Consider the following 26,337-nt stretch of genomic DNA (forward strand, 5'->3'; position numbering starts at 1 on the left):
AGAGTAAAATTGTGTCAGTAGATCATCTCCACCGTATTCCAGGAAGAAGTAAATGTAGGGGACTGTGAAGTTCATAAGTAATAAAATAGGTTGAACAAAAGTCAAATAATCTCATAGATACCTTAAGAAATAAAACAGGTTTTCTTAGCATACCTATTAATGGCACCATATTTTCCCGTATTACTAGTTTATCTGCGGAAAATAAAATTTACAATTATAATTATTAAACTTGTTATTTTAGTTGCAATTAGCCCCTATAAAATGATACGCCACTGCCTATGAGGAAATGTAAACACAACTTCCTCACCCCTCCAATGAACTATTTTGGCTTCAAGCCACATAGGTATAAATAACGTCTGTAATCTATGGTATAAACACACATAGGCAACTTTACTAGTAAGAGATTGAAAATTACCCCCACTACTTGACTCCAGAGCCCGAGAGGACAGCGATATGTGTCTGTCCTTTTTTAGACAGAGACAAAATAAATTTCTGTTGTCTCTGTTAGCATTCATTTTGAAATTTAACAGCTGACGCCGGAACTTCATCATGATTCATACGTTACAATATAATTTTAGAATTTTCAGAAAATGTAATAATGTGAATGAAGAAATTATACGTGAAACATTGCCAATGACATCAATTTACAAATGAACTACATGGTGATTTACAAACAGTGACAAAAAATGAAACCTCGAATTCTTTAGTGAATTTTAAGGTAGGTCTTTCATATAAAGTTTTTGTCTAGGTCGGTTCACTAAAACAATCCAGTGTTAAATTAATATTTTTAATTTTTTATAACATTTTAGAAACTAGTGAGTGAAATAATTTGAAATTAATCACATGAATGTATGTAAATATTGTACAAAATCGGAAGCATTTTCTTAAAAAACAATGTTCCAGTGGCTGAGATACAGGGCTTTATTATGATATTTTCGGATTCTCCTTACAATTTTCTACAAATCACCACCCCTTTATGTTTTTCGAAAAAAAAAAAAATTTTCGTTGAACTGAAAACATTGTTTAAATTACAATAGAAACACTTTTAATCTATTATTTAATCGAATAAAGAACATCTCATAGATGATTTTATTTGAGTAAATGCTCAAAAATACCTCAATTTGCGCAAACACAGCCTACTAATGTAACGATTAAACAGCATTGTATTCAAATATCGAAGTGTGTCTTCAGTTCATTTTTTAAGTTTTACTCAGGAAATCAGGCTTTTTTGGAAAAATATAAAAGAATAGTAATTTGTAGAAAATTGGAAGAGGAATGCGAAAATATCATGATTGTTACAATAAAGCAGCGGCATACTTTTTTATTTAGACAAATATACCAGCAATACCCTGCAGCATTTATTTTTTAATTTTCATTATTTGTAAAAAATTAAAATATTTTTTAAATTTTAATACCCTGTATTTTTTTAACGAAACTTCCTAGATAAAAGCTTTATACGAAAGAGCCCTCTTAAAATTCACTAAAGAATACGAGGTTTCATTTTTGGTCAGTGTTTGCGAATCACCTTACGAATATAATGAGAAGTTATCGTATGCCCCTTTACACACAATGAACTTATCTTATACCCCTCGTATGTGCAATAATTGCCCTTGAAAGTGTTTCTCACTCCAAACACCGATGGCGTATTTAATGCATTTTTTCATTGACTTGTCTATCTATTTCTTACATAGTATATCTTATCTATGGGTATAAATTATGTATCTGTCTTTTCTAGATCTGTGGTTAGCATCATTTAAAATTCTAACCTAAAATTGAATATTTTAATTTTACGAAGAGTATCCAGTATTGAGTATTGGTTATAGTTTAGAATTGGATATTCATTACAAGATTCAGTAATCACCTTTTGGCTTTAGTATATTAAAATACATAATTTAACAATCAATAGTGAGGGCTCCAGATTATTTTAAAGGTAGGTGTACAAATAAAGTTCAATAAGTTAAAAATATTTTGTTTATAATAAGCTGCATTGGGTTTTATAAATTTTTAGCTGTAGAAAGTGACAGACGAATTGTAATGTTTTGTTACAAATGTGAAATGCAATATTTTTATAGTATTTTAGATAATGGCCAAGCATCACCCTGATTTGATATTTTGCCGAAAACAACCTGGTGTGGCAATTGGCAGGCTATGTGAAAAATGTGATGGTAAATGTGTAATATGTGATTCGTATGTCAGACCTTGTACCCTGGTAAGGATATGTGATGAATGTAATTATGGATCATATCAAGGGAGATGTGTAATATGTGGAGGTCCAGGTGTATCTGATGCTTATTATTGTAAAGAATGTACAATTCAAGAAAAAGATAGAGATGGCTGTCCAAAAATTGTTAATTTGGGTAGTTCCAAGACAGATCTGTTCTACGAAAGGAAAAAATATGGTTTCAAAAGACGATAGTTGTACAAAATATAATACAATATAACTTTCATAACTAAAATCTTCATTTGTATTACTTATATTAAATCCAGTAAAATTTAAATTATCAAATAAAAAAAACAAGTAATAGGTAATCATATAACCAATTGGAAAATAATATATAATCTGAGTCTGGATAACATCGGACTGTTGTAAATAACAAGAGTTGTATTGAGTAGATTTTATCATAAATTTAGTGATTTATTATACAAATATAAACACTATTCACTATATTTTAAAAGCTTAACTATTATAAGTCCAGTGTGTATAGATTACCATACTTTTCTTAGTATGGAAAGCAGATTGGTATAATGTACTATCAATACATTTAAATGATTCTTTTAAACTATGTTGGACCAAACACTGAGTTTTCTAAATATCCTGTTAAGATGTATATGTGATGTTAATTTTCAATTAATGTTAACTTTTCAGTTCAGTGGACATAATTAAAACAGTGAGAAAATAGATCTAAAGTAGGTATGATTAACAAAATAGGTTTTAAGCTCGGCATGCAAGATGTTCTGCAAAATTTAATAGCACTTACTAGCATGCAGCATGTGTTGAATATGTTGTGAAATGATATCGTAAATAACTGAAACAACAAAGTATTGAAAATTGTATGTAGTGACAAAACGAGGTGACCAAATTTTTATAAAATCGAATGCTGTAAATGCAATACATAAGTTGCTTGAACTGGTGATGTCACATAAACTTTATTCAGTAGTGTGATGATTGGTGGCTCTTAATCTGACTAGTCTTTCGTGATCTTTCGAATTCTTTTGCTTTATTTGCTTTCAGTATGCATATTACACCTATGTTAATACTTCTACTAAATCTGAGACAGCTTGCTGAGTAAAATAGGATATAAAAAACATTTTATGCATAATGCCTTCCATTAAGTTCAAGGATACTTTATTATTTGGCCTTGCATATAACCACATCAATGTGAACCATATTAGTGCAGTGCATCCGGAGATCAACTTCATCATGTAGATGGATGAAAATGGTACTCTATTGTTACTAGACGTTCTTGTCATGAGAAAAGGGACACCACTCTGGCATTTATAGAAAGCCATCTCATACGGATATAGATTTCAATGCTGGTTCTCATCACCACCCAGCCTATAAACAATTATCGACATGTTATGATACAATGAGCTTGTATCATCTTTAAGCCAGAACACATAGATGAGGAACTACAGCACAACGACCTGCGGTAATTATTTACTTTAGTGGCACCACCTCCAATTTTCACGAAATTTTGTCTACCCCCCTATTTTCGATGGTTCTGAACACGAATCTGCAGTTTTTTTTGTGCGGTCGAACCTAGTTTTCGAGAAAAAAATTTTTCAAAATTCCAACCTGGATATTTCATATAACACTACGTAGAACTCTGTATATTTTATGTAGCTTTCCAGAACATCTGTTATGAACAATTAACACTGTTTACGAAATACATTTTCGTAAATTTCAAGTAAAAAGTAACGTATTTAATAAATAAAAATTTTGTAGTTTGAATCCGCCATTTGTAATTAGTGATGACAACATTGAGTTCCCCCACTCTCATTCAACTCTGTTCATCCCACATAAAGTTACTATTATTTAGATATGTGCTATTATTTTATTTATTAAATACATATTTTTTTTTAGTTCAAATTTGGGAAAATTTGTTTCTTAAAAAATGTTAATTGTTTATTACAGATGTTCTGAAAGCTACATAAAATATACAGAGTTCTACGTAGTGTTATCTGAAATATTCAGGTTAGAATTTTGAAAATTTTTTTTCTCAAAAACTGGCTTCGACCGCACAAAAAAACTTCAGATTCGTGTTCAGCACCATCGAAAATAGGGGGTAGACAAAATTTTGTGAAAATTGGAGGTGGTGCCACTAAAGTAAATAATTACCAGAAGATAATACATCTCCCGAAATGTCATATGTCATGAAGCCTAAACCGATGATATACTAACCAATCCAGAAATTGTTCTGCCAAAGGTGTAATTATAGCCATAAAACTGTGGCTGCAATGCAGGTAGTTTACTTTGGGAAGCGTTGTGGGGTGTATAGTAACACACCTAACGTTTGTCATTACCTGTTAAACAAGCACCTGACCTCTACTCTTCAAGTGAACCACCTCTGATGCGGCTGCGATTTAATGGGCAAAGCGGAGTGGTCATTATTAATAACAGCTGGCCAAAATCATCACTGTAAAATGTTCTACGATTTTTTTGGGTTTAGGCTAATGAGATTGACCTAAACTCAAGGCCACAAGCAACAAGGGAGCCTCCACCCTCTCCCTAACTCCACCAATGTGATTGATTTCAACTGAAAAATTATTCTGTTTTGTGTTCAGCAGTGTCTGTCGATAAATAATTTTACCTACGACCACTACTGTAAATACTTAAAAACACACCGTCTGTGATCAATGTAAGATTCCTATTACGTAAGGTAAAAAAATCGCACAGTTTTCCTAGCAACCGCCTAGCAACGTACAATGCTGTTTGTATTGACCGTTGCTAGGCGGTTGCTAGGAAAACTGTGCGATATTTTTACCAAGCTGTGCGATTTTTTTAAAATACGACACAGTAGTGGTCGTAGGTAAAGTATAGTACGTAATACGTGGTGTAATGCAATTACGAACTCATAGAATTACTACTGCTACGCGGCGCCGTGCGTAACTTTTCCATTCGTGCGTAAAATGCTTTTTGCAACACTTATTACGTAACATACTATAATACTTTTAATAGATATATTGTGGAAAAACAAACTAAAAACTGTTCCAGACTAGGGAGCATAGCAACACCGATGTCATGAATTCACACATAAAAAATTTTGTTGACACTAGAGCTATAAAAAAAGTAAAAATTCATAGAACTATTTGCATTGTTTTAGAAAATATTTTTTTTATTCATTAACAATAATGGGAATTCTAGAAATATTAGATACTGCTACTACTAAGATATAATGATTGGGCAAACATGGCTTATTACAATTATTGAAGGTTATCATAGTCTTAAGCGATAATGTATGATATGTCTTTGACATTGCGTAAATTCGCTTGCACATATATTAGAAAGGATAAAAATCAAAAATAAATGGTGAATCATGATAACTATACTATTGTATTAAAATGATAAAATAGGCAAACTGTATATTATTTATTTTAATTTTAAGAAATCAATTTGTAGGTTAAAATTCCAAACAAGCAGTACCTTAATCTTTCTCAGAACGTAAAACACATCTTTTTATAGATTTTTCTTTACATGTGTCATTGGTGGGATATTAGATGCAAAAAACCTTTCACTGCAAGGAGTAGTACTTCTACCCTTAAGATCTAGGTGATTTTCCTGATAATTCTCAATATTTTGCTATGAGGTTCTTTGCTGCTAGTTGAATAATAATTTTTTTTTTTGTAAACAATGTAGGTAACTGTTTAAAATAAAAATATAAATTATGTAGAAGCAATAGAATAGAAATTGAGTAAATTGTCCATTAAATCTACTCCATTTTATTCTAATCTAGAACCACAGCTGGTTTAACTAATAGCATTTTTCTTTATTTATATTCCTATTATATTATTGTCATATACAGTACTAATAATATGCTTGTCTTTTTGTCTTTCATTACTTCGAAACAATACCACGCTGCCTTTCTAGATTTTTCTTTTTAATTTCTTTTCAATTCCTATTTATTTGGCGCATTATCCAGTATCTATCTGTTCTTGGTTCTATTTATTACCATAATTGGTGTCTTTAGTTATTATCGACGAAATACAAAAACTTAAGTGGAAACATGTTTTATTAACAACTTTTCCAAGAAAATAAGCAGTTTCTATACTTTCCCGTTTGATAAAATATAACTAATATGATTGTTTTAAACATATATCTTGCAAAATTAATATAACAATAAATACCTATTCTTATTTTGTTTGAATTCATAATTTTCCATTTTCTGACTTGAATAATAACTGTAGATATGTAAATCAATTTATATTAGATAATCACGAAAATACTGGGATTATCTAGTATAAACTGGTTTGCATATATACAAGTTTTGAATAAATTAGAATATACACAAATCTGATCATAAAAAAAGTTTTACCTGTTTACCTCCTTAACAATGAAACTTTTAGAGATTTATCAAAGAACAATTCTCATACATGAAATATATTATTTGGATCAGGAATAATTACCTGTATTCCAGACTGGGCAGTAAATGGGAAATAAGTTCTAGGAATGTGATTGTTTGTCCAAGGAACATCCAGCAGAACATCTTCAATATTGTTCTCATCAGATAAAGATTCTTCACTAAATATATTAGTAGTTGTTCTCATCTGACACGCTACTTGTTGATATATTACTCAAGTCAGAATTTTTGTTTAAATCTGAGTCCTCACCTTACCTCAACAACAAAAACTGCTTTAAATAGAGACTATTTTATAAAATATACAGGGTGTTTCTAAATAAGTGTCGCAACGGAAACCTGTAAATTCCTCTTGAAAAAAGAAACTTTAATTTTTTTTAAATTTTTTGCCAATATCTTAGGAACCGTTTGAACTACAGGACTGAGTTTTTGTACACGCATTATCATTATTAATAGCTACCTTTTCGCACCCTTCTTGAATTTATTGAACGTGCCAGTGGTGGAGATTTTAAGGTATCGTAAGGGTTTTTCCCCCCTAACTTTTACGCCACTGGAAAAATTGACATTTGACAGCAAATTCTGAAGCGCCAATGAATTTTACACAAAAAAAAGTTCTCTTGCTTCATTGTTCTAAAGTCGACCATTTTCAAGAAAAATAACTTTCTATGAATAAAAACAAACATGTTGCTAACGTTTCGAAAATCTTTTGTAATTCAAAAGATAGATAGTAATAATTAACAATTTTAACGAAATTTAACAACATTTGCAACAAGTAGCTACTAATAGTGGTAATGTGTGTACAAAATCTCAGTCCTGTAGTTCAAACGGTTCCTAAGATATTAGCAAAAATCTGAAAAAAAATTTGGACACTGTATCTCGAAAACGAAAGCCTGGAGAGAAAAATGGAAGAGCAAAAACATGTTTCTCTTTGCAAGAGGAATTGTATAGAATATTTTACATTACTTAAGAGTGAGGATGTGAACGCAAACACAGCAAGTAAATATATTTGTATTATCCATCCAAGGCCCATTAGAAAACGACTATAAATTTGCGTATATATTCGTCATAACCAGTTAAGAGATTAAAAATTCAACTTTATAAACTTAAAAATCAGTTGTCAGTTTTTACTTTCCCTGTATAATTGGCATAAAAAAGAGTGATACGTGCGAAAGAGCGTCCTTTTCTCAACACGGATTCTTGTCTAATTTTAATATATCTGTCCGTTTTTGAGATATTTTCTCTAAACTAAATGTGCACAGCTATTATTTTTTTAATCTACTATTTTCTAGTCCTTAAAATAGAAGGCGTGCCATAGAGTGATGACATTTAGACTAGTTGCATATCAAATTTTGCTGGGATCATAAATAAATAGGTACATCATCCAGTGGCGGTGGCTGCCTTTAATTCCAAGTATGTAGTATTTTGAAGAGTATTTCATTTTATTTGACAGATCGTTATTGAATTATATTGCTTTTCTATTCGTTAACATTATAAAGAACTTCCATTAATAATTTAGAACTACTGTTTCACAGTTTATATATTTTATTAGAAATGCAGTTTTAAATACAATGTACGAATGAAAATATCAAAAATTATCAATGGCGGCTCGTCAGGTGACGAAAGTGACACACCGCTTCACCTAAAATTTCCGTTTGGTTGTGCAATTTAAAATTATTTTAATTTTATATAAATTTTATAATTTAGGTATATATTGAAAATGTATTATGTTTGTTTGTTTAATACGTAGAAATAAACAGAATAGTTGTACGGTGAACGCCTTCTAAAAAAACATTGCCTTCGTTGAGCGCGGACATCAACCTCGTACCGTACAACATATAGTATACACAAGTGACGCAGATCGAAACAGTCTGAATTTCGCTTCTCTTCAAAGCGTTGTATACGGCGCGGCGGTTGTAATGGCAACGAGGCGGCCGACATGTGAGAAAATTACGGCATGGGGAAACGAGCGACGTGGATATTGAAGTAGTATTGTCATTGCCCATCGCCTGCCTTTAACCAGTTTATACGATATGTGTCGCCAAGTGCACGATTATAACTATTCTTAGTTAATATTTGTTTTGTATAATTGTAGAAATGTTTCCTATGTATGATCCAGTATGTATTTTATTGGAAATGCCATTTTCCCGAATTGAGGACAAAAAGGATTTTTTTTAATTGTGAGAGACCTGTGCCTTATTCTCTCGATATGGAAAAAAGGGGAAGTCAAAAGACAATGTGCATGTTCGGAAGTTTCGGAATGAATTCGGGGTATAAGTGGTTGCGTGGAAGTGTTTATTTAAAAAAACTTTTCTGTCTGCCGTGTTTAATTGTGGGTGTAAAGTCGGGCGTGTGGAATAAGGGGGTATTTCACAATTTTGGGAAAGTCATGCGAGGCTATCGTAACCACAAAGCTTCTTTGGAACATACATGTACAGTGTGCGTTAATGTTCGCACTAAGTAAGTCCACAAGCCGAACTAATATTTCTACTTTATAAAATATAAATGAAAATCCTTCTCACGAACATCAGTTTTTCAGAAATATTGCAAATGCAATTAAAAATTTCCAAATTCACTTAGTTGTTTGACCTTGAAAATTTGAATTTTTTTTTTCTTTTTAGTCAATCAATTAATATGCTTCACCTATTCTCAATGTCACGAACCGCCACTGAAAATTATTGATATAGAATCTTTTCATTTTACTAGAGGTAGCAAAGAAGTATAGCCTTGTATAAAAATATGCAAAATTATGACTATTAATGACAAGTTTGAAAAATGTTTGATGTGGAAATTTCACTTTTTTTTGTGGCGCTATGACATTAACGCAAAATTTCTGACGATATTTTTGACATTTTCATTTAAAAAAATCAGCTCATCCAAAGTTATAGGAATCAAAATGAAATTTGCTGGGAGAAATAAATTTTGAAGGTCGACCACTGCACAAACATAATTTTGTAATCTATAGGTATGGCAAATATAATAATTTCTACACACGCTGTGCATACTAATGCCCACAATAGTTTTAGTTAGGTACTTTTGTTATATTATTGGGATTAATACAAAATTTACATATATTCAAAAACTAAACTTTAATACTATTATGCAGTACAACGATAAAAATCACAAAATATAAGTAACGAACATAGAAAAAATATATCTTATACAAAATAATAAACACAGCTTTCCAATAATATTTAAAATAAATAAAATGGCAATTTAACTTAAAATATATTAAACTTCTTTTTCTTCTTTTTTTCTAAGGTTGAACAAGGTTCACTTTCATCAATATCTTTGTCGGCATCTATTTTGTGACCTTTGTCTTTATGTTTCAATTTTTTCTCCTTCTTGTGTTTTTTCTTGTCTTTTTCCTTTTCTTTTCTTAATTTCTCAGGTTCCAGTTTTTCTCCGTCTCTTTTTAATGTATAGAGGTTTATATGATTATTTATACTGTCGTCTTCTTCTGCCTCCCTGACTCTGTCCATTTCCAAGCATTCAATAATTTCATTTCTTCTTTCCACAATTTCCACTAACCTGTAATTAACAAATACTTTATATTATACACAATTCTTATTATAAATTTACTCTGCTTAATATATGTAAAAATAAGTTGAAAATCACCTGTTAATTAGCTCCTCTTCTCGAGCTTTGTCTGAATCAGTCTTATTGGCTTCCGGTTGTAACATTAGACATCTTATTTGATATTCCACATCAGCATGCTCCTCTTCTAACCGCTGCTGTCTTCTCCTAAAAAAGCCACACAGAAAGGTTATCAATAAATTACTACTAAAATGATTATTAATTTTCTTTGCTTTTGACAATATACTAGGACTGTGAATTAATTTTGAGAGATTTGCAATAGATGGCGCAACTTATGCTATATCACATCGGACACTTCTGTAACTATATTCATGTCAAAGCTCTGTCCTTAGGCTTCACTTTTTATTATGTCATTATGCGGAATTGTAAACATATATTTTTTTCACCTCCGAATTTGTTGAATTACGTGCCGACAAAACACCATTTGCGGAAAGTTTTACTTTTCCTGTTTAATTCAAAGTACTACTGAGAGTCATCGAGTCATCTAAAAAGATAAGAATGTGTGAGTATTGGTTTTGACGTTTTAGAAGTAGCGATTTCGATACAGTTGACAAAGAACGTCCTGGTCAACCAAAAAAATTCGAAGATGAGGTATTGGAAGCATTACTCAACCAAGATTCATGTCAAACACAAGATGAACTTGCTGAATCGTTGAATGTTAATCGCACAACAGGTTCTAAACCAGCGGTCGGCAACTGGCAGACCGCGGTCCAGATCCGGACCACGGAAGGTAAAATAATGGACCCCCAAAATTTTTTGAAAGTATAAAAATTACTCAAATAATAAATTATTTAAAATATTTTTCTATAGATAACAATACGTTTGAGTGCCACTCTTATCATTTTTTCTAGGTAGTAGGTAGATTAAATTTTTGAGTGCAAATTAAAATAACAAGGAATTTTTTCTGGATCACGTTATAAATTTTCAAAAGTATCCGGACCCCACCTAAAATTACCGACCCCTGTTCTAAACGGTATAATTCAAAAGCAAGGTAATTTGGTACCATACGAATTGAAGCATGCGAGAGATGTTGAACACAGATTTTTCATGTATGAAAAATTGCTTCAATGGCAAAAAGGAAAGTTTTTTGCATTGTTTTGTCAATGGTGATGATAATAGCACAGCTTAATAATATACAGCTTTGATGTGGCGGTCGAGAACCAAGCGAGACGGAATCGTGCTAACTCTCTCAGATTAAGCGGAATAGTAGGGGCTGGATTAAAAGAATTTTTATTATTGAAATAAAATATTTAGTTTCTACCTGACAGTACCGTAGTAGGTAATTTTAATAATACGAAGTTTGAATTAGAATATTACGTGGTATGACATTAAAATGGAAAATGGGTATTTTAGATAGGTAATAGGTTTTGTACTTGGAGTTAATACGGATTATTAAAAGAAAACTTGAAGAGTAATTAAAATTCCTTGCTGTAAGCTCCTGTTTACCGACGTAATCATTAGAGAAGAAAATGGTTAAAATCGCGTTTTTTTCGAACAAAAAATCGTTAATATCTCGAAAACGGTAGATTTTAGAAAATTACGAATTTGTTTAAAAAAAATTGTTTAAACAATTTTTGACCATTAGTAACGTCTGGCAACATGCGGATATGTTTCAAGAGTCATTTTTTAGTAAGATTATGAGAAAAATCGAATGAGAATCATGTTCCTAGCCTAGCGGGAGCAACGATATAGCCTGGACTAATATACATATTATAAAACATACCTACAATATAATATACAAAAAAATATAATAACATAATATATAGTATTAAAAATATAGTCATTACAGATTTCTCCATTATTATAAGTTTTTTTTGAATTTTCCTAAAATTTTGGTTTATAGTTTATAACGTATAATAAATTCTAACCCTTAAATATAACCAAAGTACAAATTCTTTCGGAAAAGAATGACACGGATGACTAAAAGGTAGTCTTTTAATTAATTCAAGAAATGTGCTACAAATGTTATTTTTTGTGGATAATTGTTCAAAATTATCTTGAAATATCTTTTCAGTGTTACAAATGAGCTCAACAAAGTTATCGTTTGGCATTCCAAATAAATATATCCAAATAATGGTCCAAATAAAGTATCTTCATTTTCATTATTTTATAAAATAAAAATAAATCAACGAAATTATACTCATGCCTATGATTGCAATTCTTACTACCCGTTGTCGTTACTCGCCTGAACGAACGCCAAAGCCGTCTTTTCCCCTGGAAGGCGGGGCATAAACACTGCGCGACGAAATCGACGCTAACCGTTCCCGCCAAGACAGTTGGGGAGCTGTATAAGCTGTGATAATAGGATATGCTATGGCATCGACGGCAAGGCCAAATATTTACGAAACCATCCAATGCTACCGAACACAATTGACGCGTTTGAGCCATGCACTGACGGAAAAACTGACACAATTCCTACTAAGGCATGATAAAGTAATTTTTCCACATGACAACACACGACCACATAACGCTCAAGAAGTCAAAAAATATTTAGAAACAGTGGAATGGGATGTTGTACCTCACCCACCATATTTATAAAATATTGCTTCATCAGATTACTACTTGTTCTAATCTATGGAATATGGCCTGGTTAAGCAGCGATTCCAATCCTACGAAAATATAAAAAATTGGATCAATTGGTGGATAGCATCAAAAGATGAGTTGTTCTTTCGATGTGGTATCCGTATGCTACCAGAAAGATGAGAAAAAGTAGTAGCTAGCAATGGACGAGACTTTGAAAAATAATAACGTACACAATTTTTCACAATAAAGCCTTGCATTTACAAAAAACTTCCCCAAATTAATTTACAGCCCTAGTAGATTTTTTTAAATATTTATTTGACTAGCAATGTAAAATTAATACAAAAACTCACAAATACATAAGTTCGGCTTGCTTCCTGAATAGTTCATTTTTCTCATTTACCAATTCAAACAATTGTAAAATCAAATCCTCCACATCAATAGGAAGGCTGTCGTCATCTACAATTAAATCAAATGTTGAGTGCTACAATCATAACAGTTGTTTAAAATTGTCTACCTGCAGTTGAATCAGGGTTAATGCCACTTCCTTCACATTTTTCTCTAATTATTTGCTCTAACCGCACGCCTTGTTTTTCTAATCCTTGCTGTTGGATTTCAATGACTTCTAATTCTCTACGAATTTCACTCATTGGCAAACATTTAATTGTTCTCCTCTGTGGGATAGGCCTATTAGGTGCTTGACCCTTACGCCTCTTCCATTTTCCAAAAGTACTTTTATTGGGAGCTGACAAACTAGATGAATTTTCGCTAGATGTGGGACCTGTAAGAGTAAAAATAAATTTTGGTATGCTTTTTAAAAATATATAGTGCAATTTATATAAGAGTAGAGATATAAAAGGTGGCTATGACCTGTATGGTAATGCGCTAAACAAAATTTTCAGAGTAGCTCTCACCAGATAAAAATTAAAATTTTTAAAACAATTACCCGTTTCCTCAAAGAAAATTAAAACCATATGCAAAATGCAGGCATTATTATGGTTTCAGAGTGAGTTCCCTGATGTAAAAAATAGAAGCGCTGATTTATGTATATAGAGATGCATTGAACAATTTATTACTTCAATTGGCACTAAACATTTTCAGCGACGGCTAGTGAAAATTGAAATGGTCATATTTATATATACGAGCATGGGAATCATACCCTTTTTTTAAGAGATGATTTTTAGGTTCATAAAGAGAGCTGTGAAGTGTTTTGATAAATGTATTACATATACAGGGTGTCCCATAAGCACATGATCAAAAAGGTACTGCGACATTCTTTATTACTTCATTAATTACTTACTTTGCATACTGGCATTGTGACTCTGCCTGTTTCTGTTCATTTCGTCTTTGACAATTTTTTCTTGTTCAACATCTTGCTCTGTTATGTAAGGGATATCATGTTCGCTATCTTGCAGATCTGACTCTATACCAACAATTTTTATTGGTGACACTGCAGAGGATGACAAATCAATGTTTTCTGGATCTTTTCGAATTGGGAGTGGAGTTGAGGAGCTTGGAGGTGGTGGTGGAGCCTTTTTGGTTTTTCGATATTTAGGCGTCGATTTTGGTGAATGTTGCTGTAATAAACAAATAAATAGCTGTTAAAATAAGTCAAATTTAGCTCCTATATTTATTTTTCAATTTTGAATAACATTTTTTTCTCCTTTCAAAAAAATGGTATATAATGAATGAGACCTATGTAAGAAAATTTACAAACTTTAAGGAGTAAAAAGAAGCAAAAACTGTATCTTGTTCTACAGATATGTACTTTTTGTGACTGAAAAAAATTCTTTGCACCAAATTTGATTTTATAATTTTATATACATTATAAATATCTATGTATGTATAAGTATGTTTGTCTGTATGTCTGCGTGTGTGTATGCATCCATCCAACCATCCATACATCCACCCATCCATCCATTTGTTTAACTTTGTCAGTATTTACGATATTTTAATAAAATTTGCTATAAGGATGGCTTTAGGGTATCTGAAGATGAACATCGTCTTATATTTTTTGTAAAATATAAAGGTCAATAAAAACACCTGAAATAGTCTTATGTATTATGACACATCACTTTACTGTCAGTTTTCTAGTTCTCTATGGCAGTTATTAGTAACTGAGCATTTTGGGAATATTTAAATCTGATTTAACTTCATTCATTTGCTAATTGTGCATTAATTTTTTTTGCGATTTAGGTATAGGTATCAGTTTCAATTACTAAATGTTGTTTTGTGAAACTATTTTCTAAATCACAAAAAAATGTTTAACAAACGTAGTTACAAAGAAAAAAGGTGAAGTTTAATTAGACAGAATGTTCCTAATATTCAAAGGTTTGGTAACTGAGTAGGAGGAATAGAAAATTCAAATTTATTCCCCAAAATGATACATTTTGGCAACATGCAACAAGTGTACCATTTTTATAATAATGTGGGTCAAAACTTTTACCAACAAGTAATGGTAAAAACACCATTTCAGGTATTCTTAGCTCTTAGTACCTATATGGTTTAGGTAAGAAATGAAATTTAAGTGACTGAGTGAATGAATCCCCGTAGTCTTAAAGTCATAGCCAGAAAACACTAGCTTACACTGTGGCAATAAAACATTAAATTATCACTTGTAATGATATTCGTTATTTACAGTGACTGCTACCATTTTTTCTAGAATTAAACCTAAAAAAGGAAATTAAATTAAAATGGATTACTTATTAGTTTTTTTTTTAAGATCGGCTACTCTCGAGTCTAGTGATTTGTAACATAAGCATATGTCTTTTTTTTGAACAGCAATTGGTTTTATGCAAATATAAAAGATGTATATCTACATCTTTTTGTAATGAAGTCAAGAACAATACTCTCACAACAAAGTTCCTTGTTAAAAATAGTTTAAATTATTTGAAACACTTACCACACTGTGACTAGGACTCGACGTTAGTGAGTTAGTTGTAGATTCAAAGTATTCAGTTTTTACTGGTATTGGAGGCTTAGGTGCTGGTTTCTTCTTCCTAACACTTCCATAGGCACTTCCACTAGATATAGAAGAATTAGAACCAAAATTACTATTGAGAGATAGATTCCCCAACTCTCTCAGCTTAGGCTCAGGCACGTCTAAAGTTGTCCTGGTGACACGATATTTTAACATTATTAAATGTATATCGACTTAGAAAATAAGAAACGTTTCAAGCATATCCATATATGAAGTGTAGAACAATACACAATGCACATAAAACACACAGTTGTGGCATGTTAATGAACTCCTTCGTGACTCACTATTAAATGTAATAACATTACATTGAAAGGGTTGCACTTGTCTACAATTAACTAACTGGCCAAAGCAAGTTTCTTTTCATGTGAACTGTTTTACGTATAACTGTAAAAAACTAACTGAAAACGAATACTTGTTTTAAATAGAATGTGAAATGTGCTGAAGAGTAAATACTATTTCACAACACATGTGGGATTAAATTTTCCTTTAATAATAATAATTTAAATATATGTATGCAAGAAATGAGAATATTGCATATAATGGCTGTGTATTGAAACATACTACTTAATACATAGTTATTAATACTTTCTACAGGTACCTAATCCTAAATAAAATATACTTACCATTAAAATTTTTATATGGGTTGCCATATGTGATATTGACAATTAATAATTAAGTATTAAAAGAAAAAATTACATTCACGTTTTCAAAATACATATAAAAAAATATATATGTTACCCCACAAGTGTCAAAATTATATAACTTTAATTTTTTTAATATCAGTCCATAAACACCAAAATATCAATAAAATTATATAAGTATTTAACAATTTTGATGCCAGGTTTAATCATTTAAAATAAAATACATATATAGGTACCTATATAAATTTATTTTTTTTCTATCAATTTCGATTGTATAAATGTACTATTCAACAAATGAAAAGTGCTTGAACGGTAAAGTATTAAATTAAAATTTATTCAATAATATTTCCAGTAGAAAAAAGTTTCATTCAAAACATTATGGTACCTATATGAGGGAGACACTGCAGAAGTAATTTGGTGTACAAACCTGAGTAATATTTGAGTTCTACTGAGTATCTACTATTTGAGTAGGTAATAAGTATATAAATATTAAAACAATTATGTCACAAGTCACATGTACAATGCGGAATCTGCCGCCCCCCATATCCGCTCTCTACCTCTTTTCTACTATTTCTGATTAATACTCGTACTCAATAATGCTCAATGGCGTGCACCCAGTGAACAAAGTAGTATCATTTTTTTATTAATTAATTTTTATTTTCTTTTATTGTCATTTGCCATATCTTGTATTCATTCCCGCCCTCCCCATATACCCTTAAGAAATTTTATGACAGAATAAAATATTTTATTATTTTAATTAGTTTCATTTGCCCTCTATCAGTTTTAATACTATCAGTTACTTCACTATTTTTATTCATTAGAAATGGTGGAAATGAAAGTCATCCTTATAAATTGTTATAGACTTATGATCAATTGAGACACATGTAAACATACATATTAGGTACATATTATATTTTCTTTTAATAGTGACTTAAAAATATGTTTATCTTACCTGCCTACAGATGTTCGTGGTTTAGGAATTGGTTGCTTAAAATTGTCCTCTTCATTCTCTTCATCTTCACTTTCAAAAGGATTCAGATTAATTTTAGGAGGCGTAATAACTTTCTTCTTTCTAGTCGCTGGCACTGGAGGTTTGTTATATTCATCATCATCACTTTCAAACGGATTTATGCTTACTTGATCTCCATGAATATTAGAAAAACGGTCTGAAGTGCCTGTTATCTTCTTATCTGCATCTGTAGGTATAATTCTTTTTCGAAGTCGTGGGCTTGGCACTGGTTTACTTACAGGTTTTTCCATATCCTCAACATAATCATCATCGTCATCTTCAAATGGATTAAGAGGAGTACTGGCTTGCTTCTGTTTCACTATATGTGTTTCATCATTCTCATCTCCAAATGGATTAAGGTCTTCGGGATATTCTGCCTGCTCTTTATGTGTTGGTTTTTCATGTTCTGCGTCATCTTGATGTTTGTCATCAGTAATTATTGATTTATTATTGTTTTCATATTTTTTGTTTGGTGTAATGTCTATAGATTGAGATTCACTATTTGGTTCTGCTTCTTCTACTTTTGGACTTACAATTGATTTTTCATCTGGTGTTAGTTGGTCTAAAGATAAATTCTCCTTAGTGACATCATATCTATTTTCACTTTCTAACTTAAGTAAACATTCTGTGTTGATTGCTTCAGTTGATTCATCTTTGCTGCAATCTTGTGGTTCTTTTTCTTTGACAGATATAAGTGAAGGTTCCTTATTTATTTGTTTAGCTTCTTCCATTATCTGTTCCTTCTCCTCTTCTTTATTACTAGGTAAACTAACGTTAACATTATCGTCTAATTCTTGAACAAATTTATTTGAAATATTATCGTAGCTATGTTTAAAATTATCTTTATGTGATAGAGTTACTGAAGCCTCTGAAGTATGTTTATTATCTTCTATGTTGGTCGTAACATCATCTTGAAATTCCTTTTTACTTAATTGTTCAAAATTTTCTAAATCTTCTAACTTTACTATGGGAATGGGGCTCTTTGTTACATTTTTACTGTCATATGTAAAGGATTTAGAGCTTTTTAAAGGCACTTTAAATGTATTTTGTGAATTTTTATTTACATCAGACTTTCTAAATTCATTAACATCAGTGGAATTATTTTCAAACAACCGCATTCGAGCTTTGACCAACGATGTGTCACCCTCAGTTGCACGTTTATCTTTGGTAACAATATTATGAGTTTTTTCCAGTTCCACACTGGCTTTACCATATTGGTTGCTTACACTATTATTATTTAAATTTACAGTTGTATCTAGTCTATTGCTGGGAAAACCACTATCACTATGTTCACTACTTGCCACTAAAGTGTCTCTTAATACAGTTATGTTTTCACTGCTCCTCAACTCACTCTTGTCCAATTCTGGGGGTATGGATTTAGGTAAATCTGGCGGTTTATCTTCATTTCCAGTATCACTGGATTCCTCCATCTGACTGTGAATAAACTGAGAGCGAGCTTTGAAGAATTCCGAACTCTCATCTCGAGTGAGAGTAAACTCTTGTTTTATGCTCTCATCTCCAATACTCTCTAATGCCGTTTCAAACATAGCACTGTAATTGTCTGGTTCATTTGAAAATGTTTTCAAACTTGCAGTTTTTTCTTCGTCGCTCATGGACCTTAACAGGACAGATTTTTCCGGGGGCGTTTTTGTTACAATTTTTTCCTCGTCTGGGCATATTTCACAGCAAAAATCACCGTTTTCTGTCTCATAGTAATTGGCAAGAGTGAGCTGGCTACTACAGCGAGCGCAGCGGAAGCACGTGCGGTGATAAAGGTCTTTCCCAACGTTTAGGCGTTCTGCTATGAATACTGGAAGACCACATTTGGCACAGGGCTCTCTCCGGACTTTGCCTGCACCAGAAAATGCCACCTAAAAATTATAATAAAATTGAAACAATGTTAGTTTTGCAGAAAATACAAATAACACAAAGCATAACAGCAAACAATTACCTTCAACAAAATATTTCAGGTTTGTACTGTCCCATTATGTCCAAACTCTCTTCCTAAGGAAATAAACAGTGTGGGTTAAGAAAATGCACTAGGTATTAAGATATAACAATCATTTTTGTGCAATGTTTACTTTCAAAAGTATTTAAAGATTAATTAAATTTAAAAAAGTATTCAATTCATAAATAGCTAGTACTGAGACAAGGTAGATGCATGCTACAGCTCAAACGGCCGTCACCGCTAAAGTGAAGAAAATAAGTTATATTGATGAATTCATTATTAATAAAAACACAATAAAAGTTTGCTAGCATGCAGCAGTCGCAATAGGTTATATGTAATAACAGTACACAATTGAATAATTATGTATCTAATTATTAGGCATATTACTTGTAGATATACATAATTTCCTAATTTCGTTAGTATGAATCAATCTGAGCTCAATATTAAGCAAAATTAATATTTTAAATAAGAAACATTTTTTCCGGTTGTTGTGATTTTGATTTGGCACAGATATACATCGTTGTCGTGTCATTTATTAATATTACTATGCTAATACCTTAGTCACAATTGAATGATAAATTTTCAGTTACTGGTTTTTGTGTGTAGGTATACAAGATTTTACTTATTCAAGTAAACTATCCTCAGATAAAACTCATACATTATCACATTAAGATTGCAAATATCAGAAATAATTGTATGGAAATATAAGTGTCACTTCTAAAAAGATAGAATGTATTTTAAGACTAGTTTAAAAGTGTTTTGTCCGATAATGATGGCCCTATGTTATCAATTGAGTTTGATTGTGTTGGTAAATAAATAAAAGTTTGTAGATTTAAGTCAATTTAACGAAACATTAGATCTTCTTGGTTAAATTAATATTAATTGACTCATGACTAACCAAATAAATTGAGTACTTTGAAGAAAAATATACTATTTTAAGTTTTCGTCGGCATAAGCAGATCAGACTAGTTTACAGTAAAAAATAGAAGTACCTATAAATGTTTATATATCTTATAATAATATACAACACTTTAATTGTAAAATACAGGTATCTTCCTTATTTTAAGAGATACAGAAATGGTCAAATGAGTAAAAACGTTGCTAATTGCGGATTCGTTTTTAAATTTAGAAAATTCGGATAGTTCCGAAGATATTCGAAGGAAACCGATTTTATGCTTCTTTTTTCAGTCGTAATTCACTTATTTTTCAAAATTTTAGTACAGAAATGTGTAGTCTGATATTAAACAATGTGAGGGATCGATTTTCGCTGTCAGTTTTAACATATCTCTAAAAATATGTCCTGAGAGGTAGGTAGTTAACTTTTGTTTTAGTTATGGATGCTATAATGATTTTTGCCTCATTAGAAGAAAAGGGAAATTCTCTTTATAACGATGTGTAATTTATGGGGTTTTCATAAATAAATACCCAGGATATTCAAGACAATTATAATTTTAATAAAAAAAGTAGCCAAACATTTGAATTATTTCTATAAATTATTTCTTATTTTTAATACTCTTTAACACAGCAACTTTTATAATAACAAGAGCAACGAACAAAACACCATAAGATAAAGCAAAACAAAATTAAATGGTAAATATCTACTATTAATTAGTGGTCTAGTTACTTGGCCGCCGAGAAGTCCTGATTTGACCAGCATGGACTTTTTTTTTATACGATAATGAGGAATAACTGAGAATAAATATTTCATGATTCAATCTGCTACTCAGAGCATTTATGAACGAGTGCAGAAGTGTATAAATAGTAATGGTATGCACTTCGACATTTTTGATAAAATTTAAATTTTGTGTTGTTTTACCCTTTATCTATGTTGTTTTGTTCGTTGCTCTTGTTGTTGTTATGTAAGCTTGCTATGTTAAAAAGTACTAAAAATAAGAAATACTAAATTAATTTATAGAAAAAATTTAAATGTTTCACATGGCCACCTACGCTTTTATTAGAATTATAATTATATTCAGTATCTTGGTTATTTATTTATGAAAACGCCATAAATTATACATCGTTATAAAGAGAATTTCCGTTTTCTTCTAACGAGGCAAAAATTCATTACAGCATCCATAACTAAAACAAAAGTTAACTATCGCTCAGCCCACATTTTTAGAGATACGTTAATACTGACAGCAAAAATCGATTCCTCACATCATTTAGTATCAGACTACATGTTTTTGTCTTAAAATATTGAAAAACAAGTGAAATATACTAATAAAAAAAATAGCATAATCGGTTTCCTTCGAATATCTTCGGAACTATTCGGAATTTCTAAATTTAAAAACGAATAGGCATAAAATTCACATTTTTGGTAATTTAACCAGTTCTGTATTTCCTAAAATAAATAACAAGACAATTAAAAAATTGTAACCCTGCATATTCTAAAAGCTGATAGGAATCTTTAAGTTGTTTTATGTCAACCATTAATCTGGTCTATTATAAATATGGCGCATCTATACGTCTTTGTATAGGGTCATCTACCTTTAGTATTTTTTCAAAATGCATAAAAATTTTATAATGCTCGACCGGAACTGTGTTAAAAAGTATCTGACCCAAATATATACTTTAATCAAGATAAATTACTGCAATATTTGTATAAAAGGATATTGAACATTACTAGAAAGGTACATAGAATTTTCTACCTAGAAACAAGATGTAAAATTTAAATAATATGGAACCAGTACACTTTTAATTAACTTCCATCAACAATTTTTAATTTCCTTTTTATTAAATATGTCTATGATTCCAATATATAAATCGATAATATCAAATGTTGTTAAAATTTACTTGGTGCCTATGACTAACTTCTTAAAAAACACGATGATGGAGAACATTTTTTTAACCTTTACTGAAATATATGATTATTAAAGGAAGGTCAGAATCAACTCAAAATAATTCCATCCTTTTTCGTGGAGGTTAAATTTGCTTTAATGTACACGATATATTGGCCTAAACCCTAAACCTCTTTTATAAGGCCAGAAACTTTCCTTTCCACAAAATATATTTTGAGTGTTGTTCACTGAATAAATGCAATTTTGATAATTCTAATTTTCACAACACCTCCGCAATTATTTCGGTTGATCGAAGAAATCTTTTACAATTGATTCTAGTCTATATACATAGATTGTAATCAACCATTACCACCTGTTAATCAAGATAAACATAATTCAGTTTTGGCAATTTTGGAAACTAACATTACTGTCATAATAACTAAAACAATAGCTCCAACGCTATAAGCTAATCAATATGACTTGGTTTATTTTTAAAGTTATAAAACAGTTATAATATCAGCAAATTGTCTTAGTAATTTAATTAATTTTAATTAAATAAATTTAAAATAAAATCTAACAGCATAATTTCAATACTGTTTTCGTTCACAACTGATCTAAAACTAAAATACCTAACCCACACTGTTTATTGCATTACTTTGAAAAGTAATTATCAAATTACTAATAAAAAAGATGGAAAATTATAAAGCATGAAAAGTCAATGGAGTTTTGTTAGTAGGAAAAAAACTACATACAGCACAACCCTTTTAAAGCAGAGGTAATGGACCATAAAATTAATAATACAAATAAAATTTATAGATATATGATACCATATCATACAAAGTGTGTAAAATTCACTTTAACTAAATTTTAAAATATCACACAGAATTATTTGATCTTTATTATTTACAAGTAGGTGAGTTAGATATACTAAAATATTACTCTCAATAAATATTACTTAGTTTTATACATATCAAAAAAATAGTTTTAACATGAATATTATCAAACATGTGTATAGTGTCATAAATTAATAATTACATATATTTTTCTTCGACAGCCACTCTATAGAACGAGACAAAAATAAATGGATTCCAAAACTAGAAGCTTATAAATTGTATAATGTAATAATTTTCTAGAGTAGCTCTTAACATGGGGTGCAAAAACGCATTTCCAGGGATGCGAAAGAAATTTTCGATTGAAACTACCACCTTGTTCGCTTGTAAGAAATAAGCCAACGTTGCGTCGGCTTTTGGAACCCCAGCCTTTCTACCTTCGCTTCAGTCCATCAGCCACTAGGTGCAAGAAATTGATTGATGTGCGCACATGTTTGCATACGCTGAATAAGAAATTAACAACTTGTTGTAGAATCGAATGTGTACAAATTTTCTTTAATTTACCAATGATTTTTAATCAATAACTAAAGCTCATACCAGATACGGCTAATTTATTATAATGTAATCATTATACAGGGTGTCTCATAATTAGCTGCCAACCCTGAACAGGCCGATTCTATGATCAAAACTAAGTAAAAAAGTTCATATGAACATGGGTCCGGAAATGCTTCCTAAGGGCACAGGGACCCATTGAAGAGGGAGGAATGGAAATCATTTTTTTGCAATATCTCTCAATCGCGTTGTGATAAATTAATGAAATTTGGTATACATAGCTAAATTTTGATGAGCAATTTGATGGACCATTTATTTCCACAAGGTCCATTGGGGTGGGTACGGGGGGGCCCTTGGTACTTTGCGTGTGTAACTTTTTCATCTTTGAATTTTTAACAAATTGGGCAGCAAATTCCGTTTTCCCGAACTGTTTTACGTTAAAAAGCTACTCTTGTTTCAAATCGTTATCTTTAACGGTTTCTGAGAAAATTGCTCATGAATTAATCCCACTTTGGTCAATTCCATAGTAATTTAAACAAAAAAAAATTTTTGTTTAAATTTAATCTAATTTTAATAAAAAAATAATCATTTCTCTTAGAATTTCCGACATACAGTGTGTACTTTTATTCATTTATACGTAAAAAAACACTTCTTCTGATCCTTCCACGGCTTATCAGATGGCTATCCAAGACCTGCTATGATTTCATTTATAGCCCTGAATTTTAATATAAACACTGCCATTTTTTTTATTTAAATTCTGAAAATTTCACAGGGGTGCTGATTAACACCACCTTATCACATTTTAAATAAAAAAATCGCTAAGTGTAATCGCTTACATATTGAAATTCGGGGGTATAAAGAAAATCATAGCTTTGGATCGCCATATTAAAAGCCGTGGAAGGATTAGAAGATGCGATTTTCGATGCCATTTAAAACAAAAAAAATATTTGTTGAATTATCTTCAAGAATAAAGTTTTTACGGATTTGTACACATTTAAAATTTTGAGATCGCGTAGAAGAAAACACATTTTATAGTTTTGGTTCAAGTTTCACACATAGGGCTTTTGAGGGGTCCTGGTTCACACCGGCTTAGCAGATTTTAAATAAAAAAAACGCTGTGTTTATTAAAATTCGGGGGTATAAAGAAAATCATAGCAGGCCTAGGATCGCCATCTTAAAAGCCGTGGAAGGATCAGAAGAAGCGAATTGCGATGCCATTTAAAAAAAATTGTTGAATTATCTTGAAGAATAAAGTTTTTACGGATTTGTACATAAATAAAAGTAGACACACTGTAAATATCAGAGACGTCAACATTATGGGATTCTGGAAAACTGGTTCAGTGCATTTTAATCTTTAATTTGGTAAATTATTAGCTCAACATTCATCAAACTACAGCGAACATATTTAGAGATACTTGAAAATAAATATGAATATACATTTTTTAATTTCCACATCCTACATCTCAAAACCAATGTCTGCAGATTCTTGGTTCTTTAAGAGTTTTTGCCTAGAATGTTCCCAGAAATAACCCTTTGAAATTATTATATTAATAATGACATACTTACATGACCGGAAATCTGACAATAGACATAGGTATATAATGTTTCAACTGATTTTTTGGAAACAATTCAAAGTAGTCTATCTGTAGAGTAGAAGTACAAGTTTTCTTATTTTTTATGAAAAGTATGAAAATTTTATTTTAGAACAAGATATTCAAAATAACAGAAAACTATGTAGTACGAAACAAATAATTTCTGGATGTTTTAAAATGAATATTATTATTTTATAGAAGAGTAGATATTATGACAAACTCGTTGCATGTGAATGAACTTCAAGTCTACCAAGACACACACCTTGTATGATAGAATCGGACTATAAAGTTAGTTGCGACTTTTAATAGAATCGTACATGCAAATCTCTAGAATGAAAAGATATTATCAGTGGCGGATTTACGTACCTATAGAAGCTGAATGTTACGCTCCCATTTCTCAACAGAATAAGAATTTACATTTTATTTTAATGAAACCATGTATTTATAAGGAAAATATAAATTTTATAACTTTATGGAAGTTACGTTACCTAACTGAAAACTTCTTATATGATTTTGTACCTAAATCATTTACAAAATATATTAAGTTAAGTTTGTATTTCTTTACAGTGATGTATCGGTAGTTCGATACTATTGATTAACAATATAAATGTTCAGTGACTCCATAATTACACAGCGAGTTCATAATTGATTACAAGCCACGTGACCAGTCATTTTGATGGAACAGAAGTTTTATTTCTTTCATGTTCAGAATTAAATTTCGGTAAAATTATAAATGATTAAAACAACAAGATCACGATTACATTAAAACACAACATTCTGTTTCACCGGCCGCGGCCGGGTGATTGGTGTATTTTTTCCACATACTTCTATCCTATACTGATCATTTTGCAATTGACTTGAAGCCGAAAAGTGGGGCGACGTACCAGCGTATTCATACGCATGCGTTTACTTTACGGGTTTTGATTGAAAAGAACCAAGAACGGTGAGCGCCGAGCGGTAAAAAGCCAAACCGAGCTAACCTAAAAAATATTCTCATTTTGTTTTGTGTTGTGCTAGTGCTTTGGTGAAACTGTTATGGTATAGTGTATATTTTAATAAATAAATAAATAAATGTATCTTTTGAGTTTTATTTCATAATCTGTTTAAACCTGCACTAATTCTTCTATTAATTTGTCTTGTGTTGATATTTAGTAAAAATGTTTCAAAATTATACTCGATAAGAGCCTTCCTTAAGGGCCTTTAAATAGTGTTTTCCGCAAAGACAAATAATTTCAAACATTTAATAACTGAATAATCTAAAGTTTATCAAATAATAGGAATGTTATGTCATGCCACCTGAGTATTTTCAAAGACGCCGC

General features: G+C 30.9%; 2 protein-coding genes across 3 annotated transcripts in view; one reads left to right on the forward strand and one right to left on the reverse strand.

Moving 5' to 3' along the window:
* Positions 1 to 1,740: 1,740 nt before the first annotated feature.
* Positions 1,741 to 2,456, forward strand: LOC108912661 (PHD finger-like domain-containing protein 5A). Of its 2 annotated transcripts, none has more exons than XM_018717969.2 (2): positions 1,741 to 1,930; positions 2,081 to 2,456. In XM_018717969.2, the coding sequence occupies exon 2, from the start codon at positions 2,084 to 2,086 to the stop codon at positions 2,414 to 2,416; it is 333 nt and encodes a 110-aa protein (XP_018573485.1). In that variant the 5' UTR covers positions 1,741 to 1,930; positions 2,081 to 2,083; the 3' UTR covers positions 2,417 to 2,456. The 2 variants fall into 2 exon arrangements, with proteins under 2 accessions (XP_018573485.1, XP_018573484.1); XM_018717968.1 differs by having other exon boundaries at positions 1,742 to 1,930; positions 2,073 to 2,456.
* A 7,186-nt stretch (positions 2,457 to 9,642) lies between these two features.
* LOC108912663 (MICAL-like protein 1) overlaps positions 9,643 to 26,337 on the reverse strand; it is a 192,684-nt gene continuing 175,989 nt past the window's right edge. The window contains exons 6-12 of the mRNA XM_018717970.1: positions 17,263 to 19,190; positions 15,592 to 15,802; positions 13,990 to 14,266; positions 13,207 to 13,470; positions 13,043 to 13,148; positions 10,191 to 10,316; positions 9,643 to 10,103 (exon numbers count right to left, since the gene is read on the reverse strand). Of these exons, the coding sequence (XP_018573486.1) occupies positions 9,794 to 10,103; positions 10,191 to 10,316; positions 13,043 to 13,148; positions 13,207 to 13,470; positions 13,990 to 14,266; positions 15,592 to 15,802; positions 17,263 to 19,190 (3,222 nt within the window). The 3' untranslated portion in view covers positions 9,643 to 9,793. The remainder of the gene's footprint in view (positions 10,104 to 10,190; positions 10,317 to 13,042; positions 13,149 to 13,206; positions 13,471 to 13,989; positions 14,267 to 15,591; positions 15,803 to 17,262; positions 19,191 to 26,337) is intronic.

Source organism: Anoplophora glabripennis, unplaced genomic scaffold, assembly GCF_000390285.2.
Source record: "Anoplophora glabripennis isolate ALB-LARVAE unplaced genomic scaffold, Agla_2.0 scaffold629, whole genome shotgun sequence".
NCBI classification, from domain to species: domain Eukaryota; kingdom Metazoa; phylum Arthropoda; class Insecta; order Coleoptera; family Cerambycidae; genus Anoplophora; species Anoplophora glabripennis.

Bases quoted from the DNA above. Each gene is read 5' to 3' on its own strand.
- LOC108912661 (XM_018717969.2), top strand. From the start codon at position 2,084: ATGGCCAAGCATCACCCTGATTTGATATTTTGCCGAAAACAACCTGGT.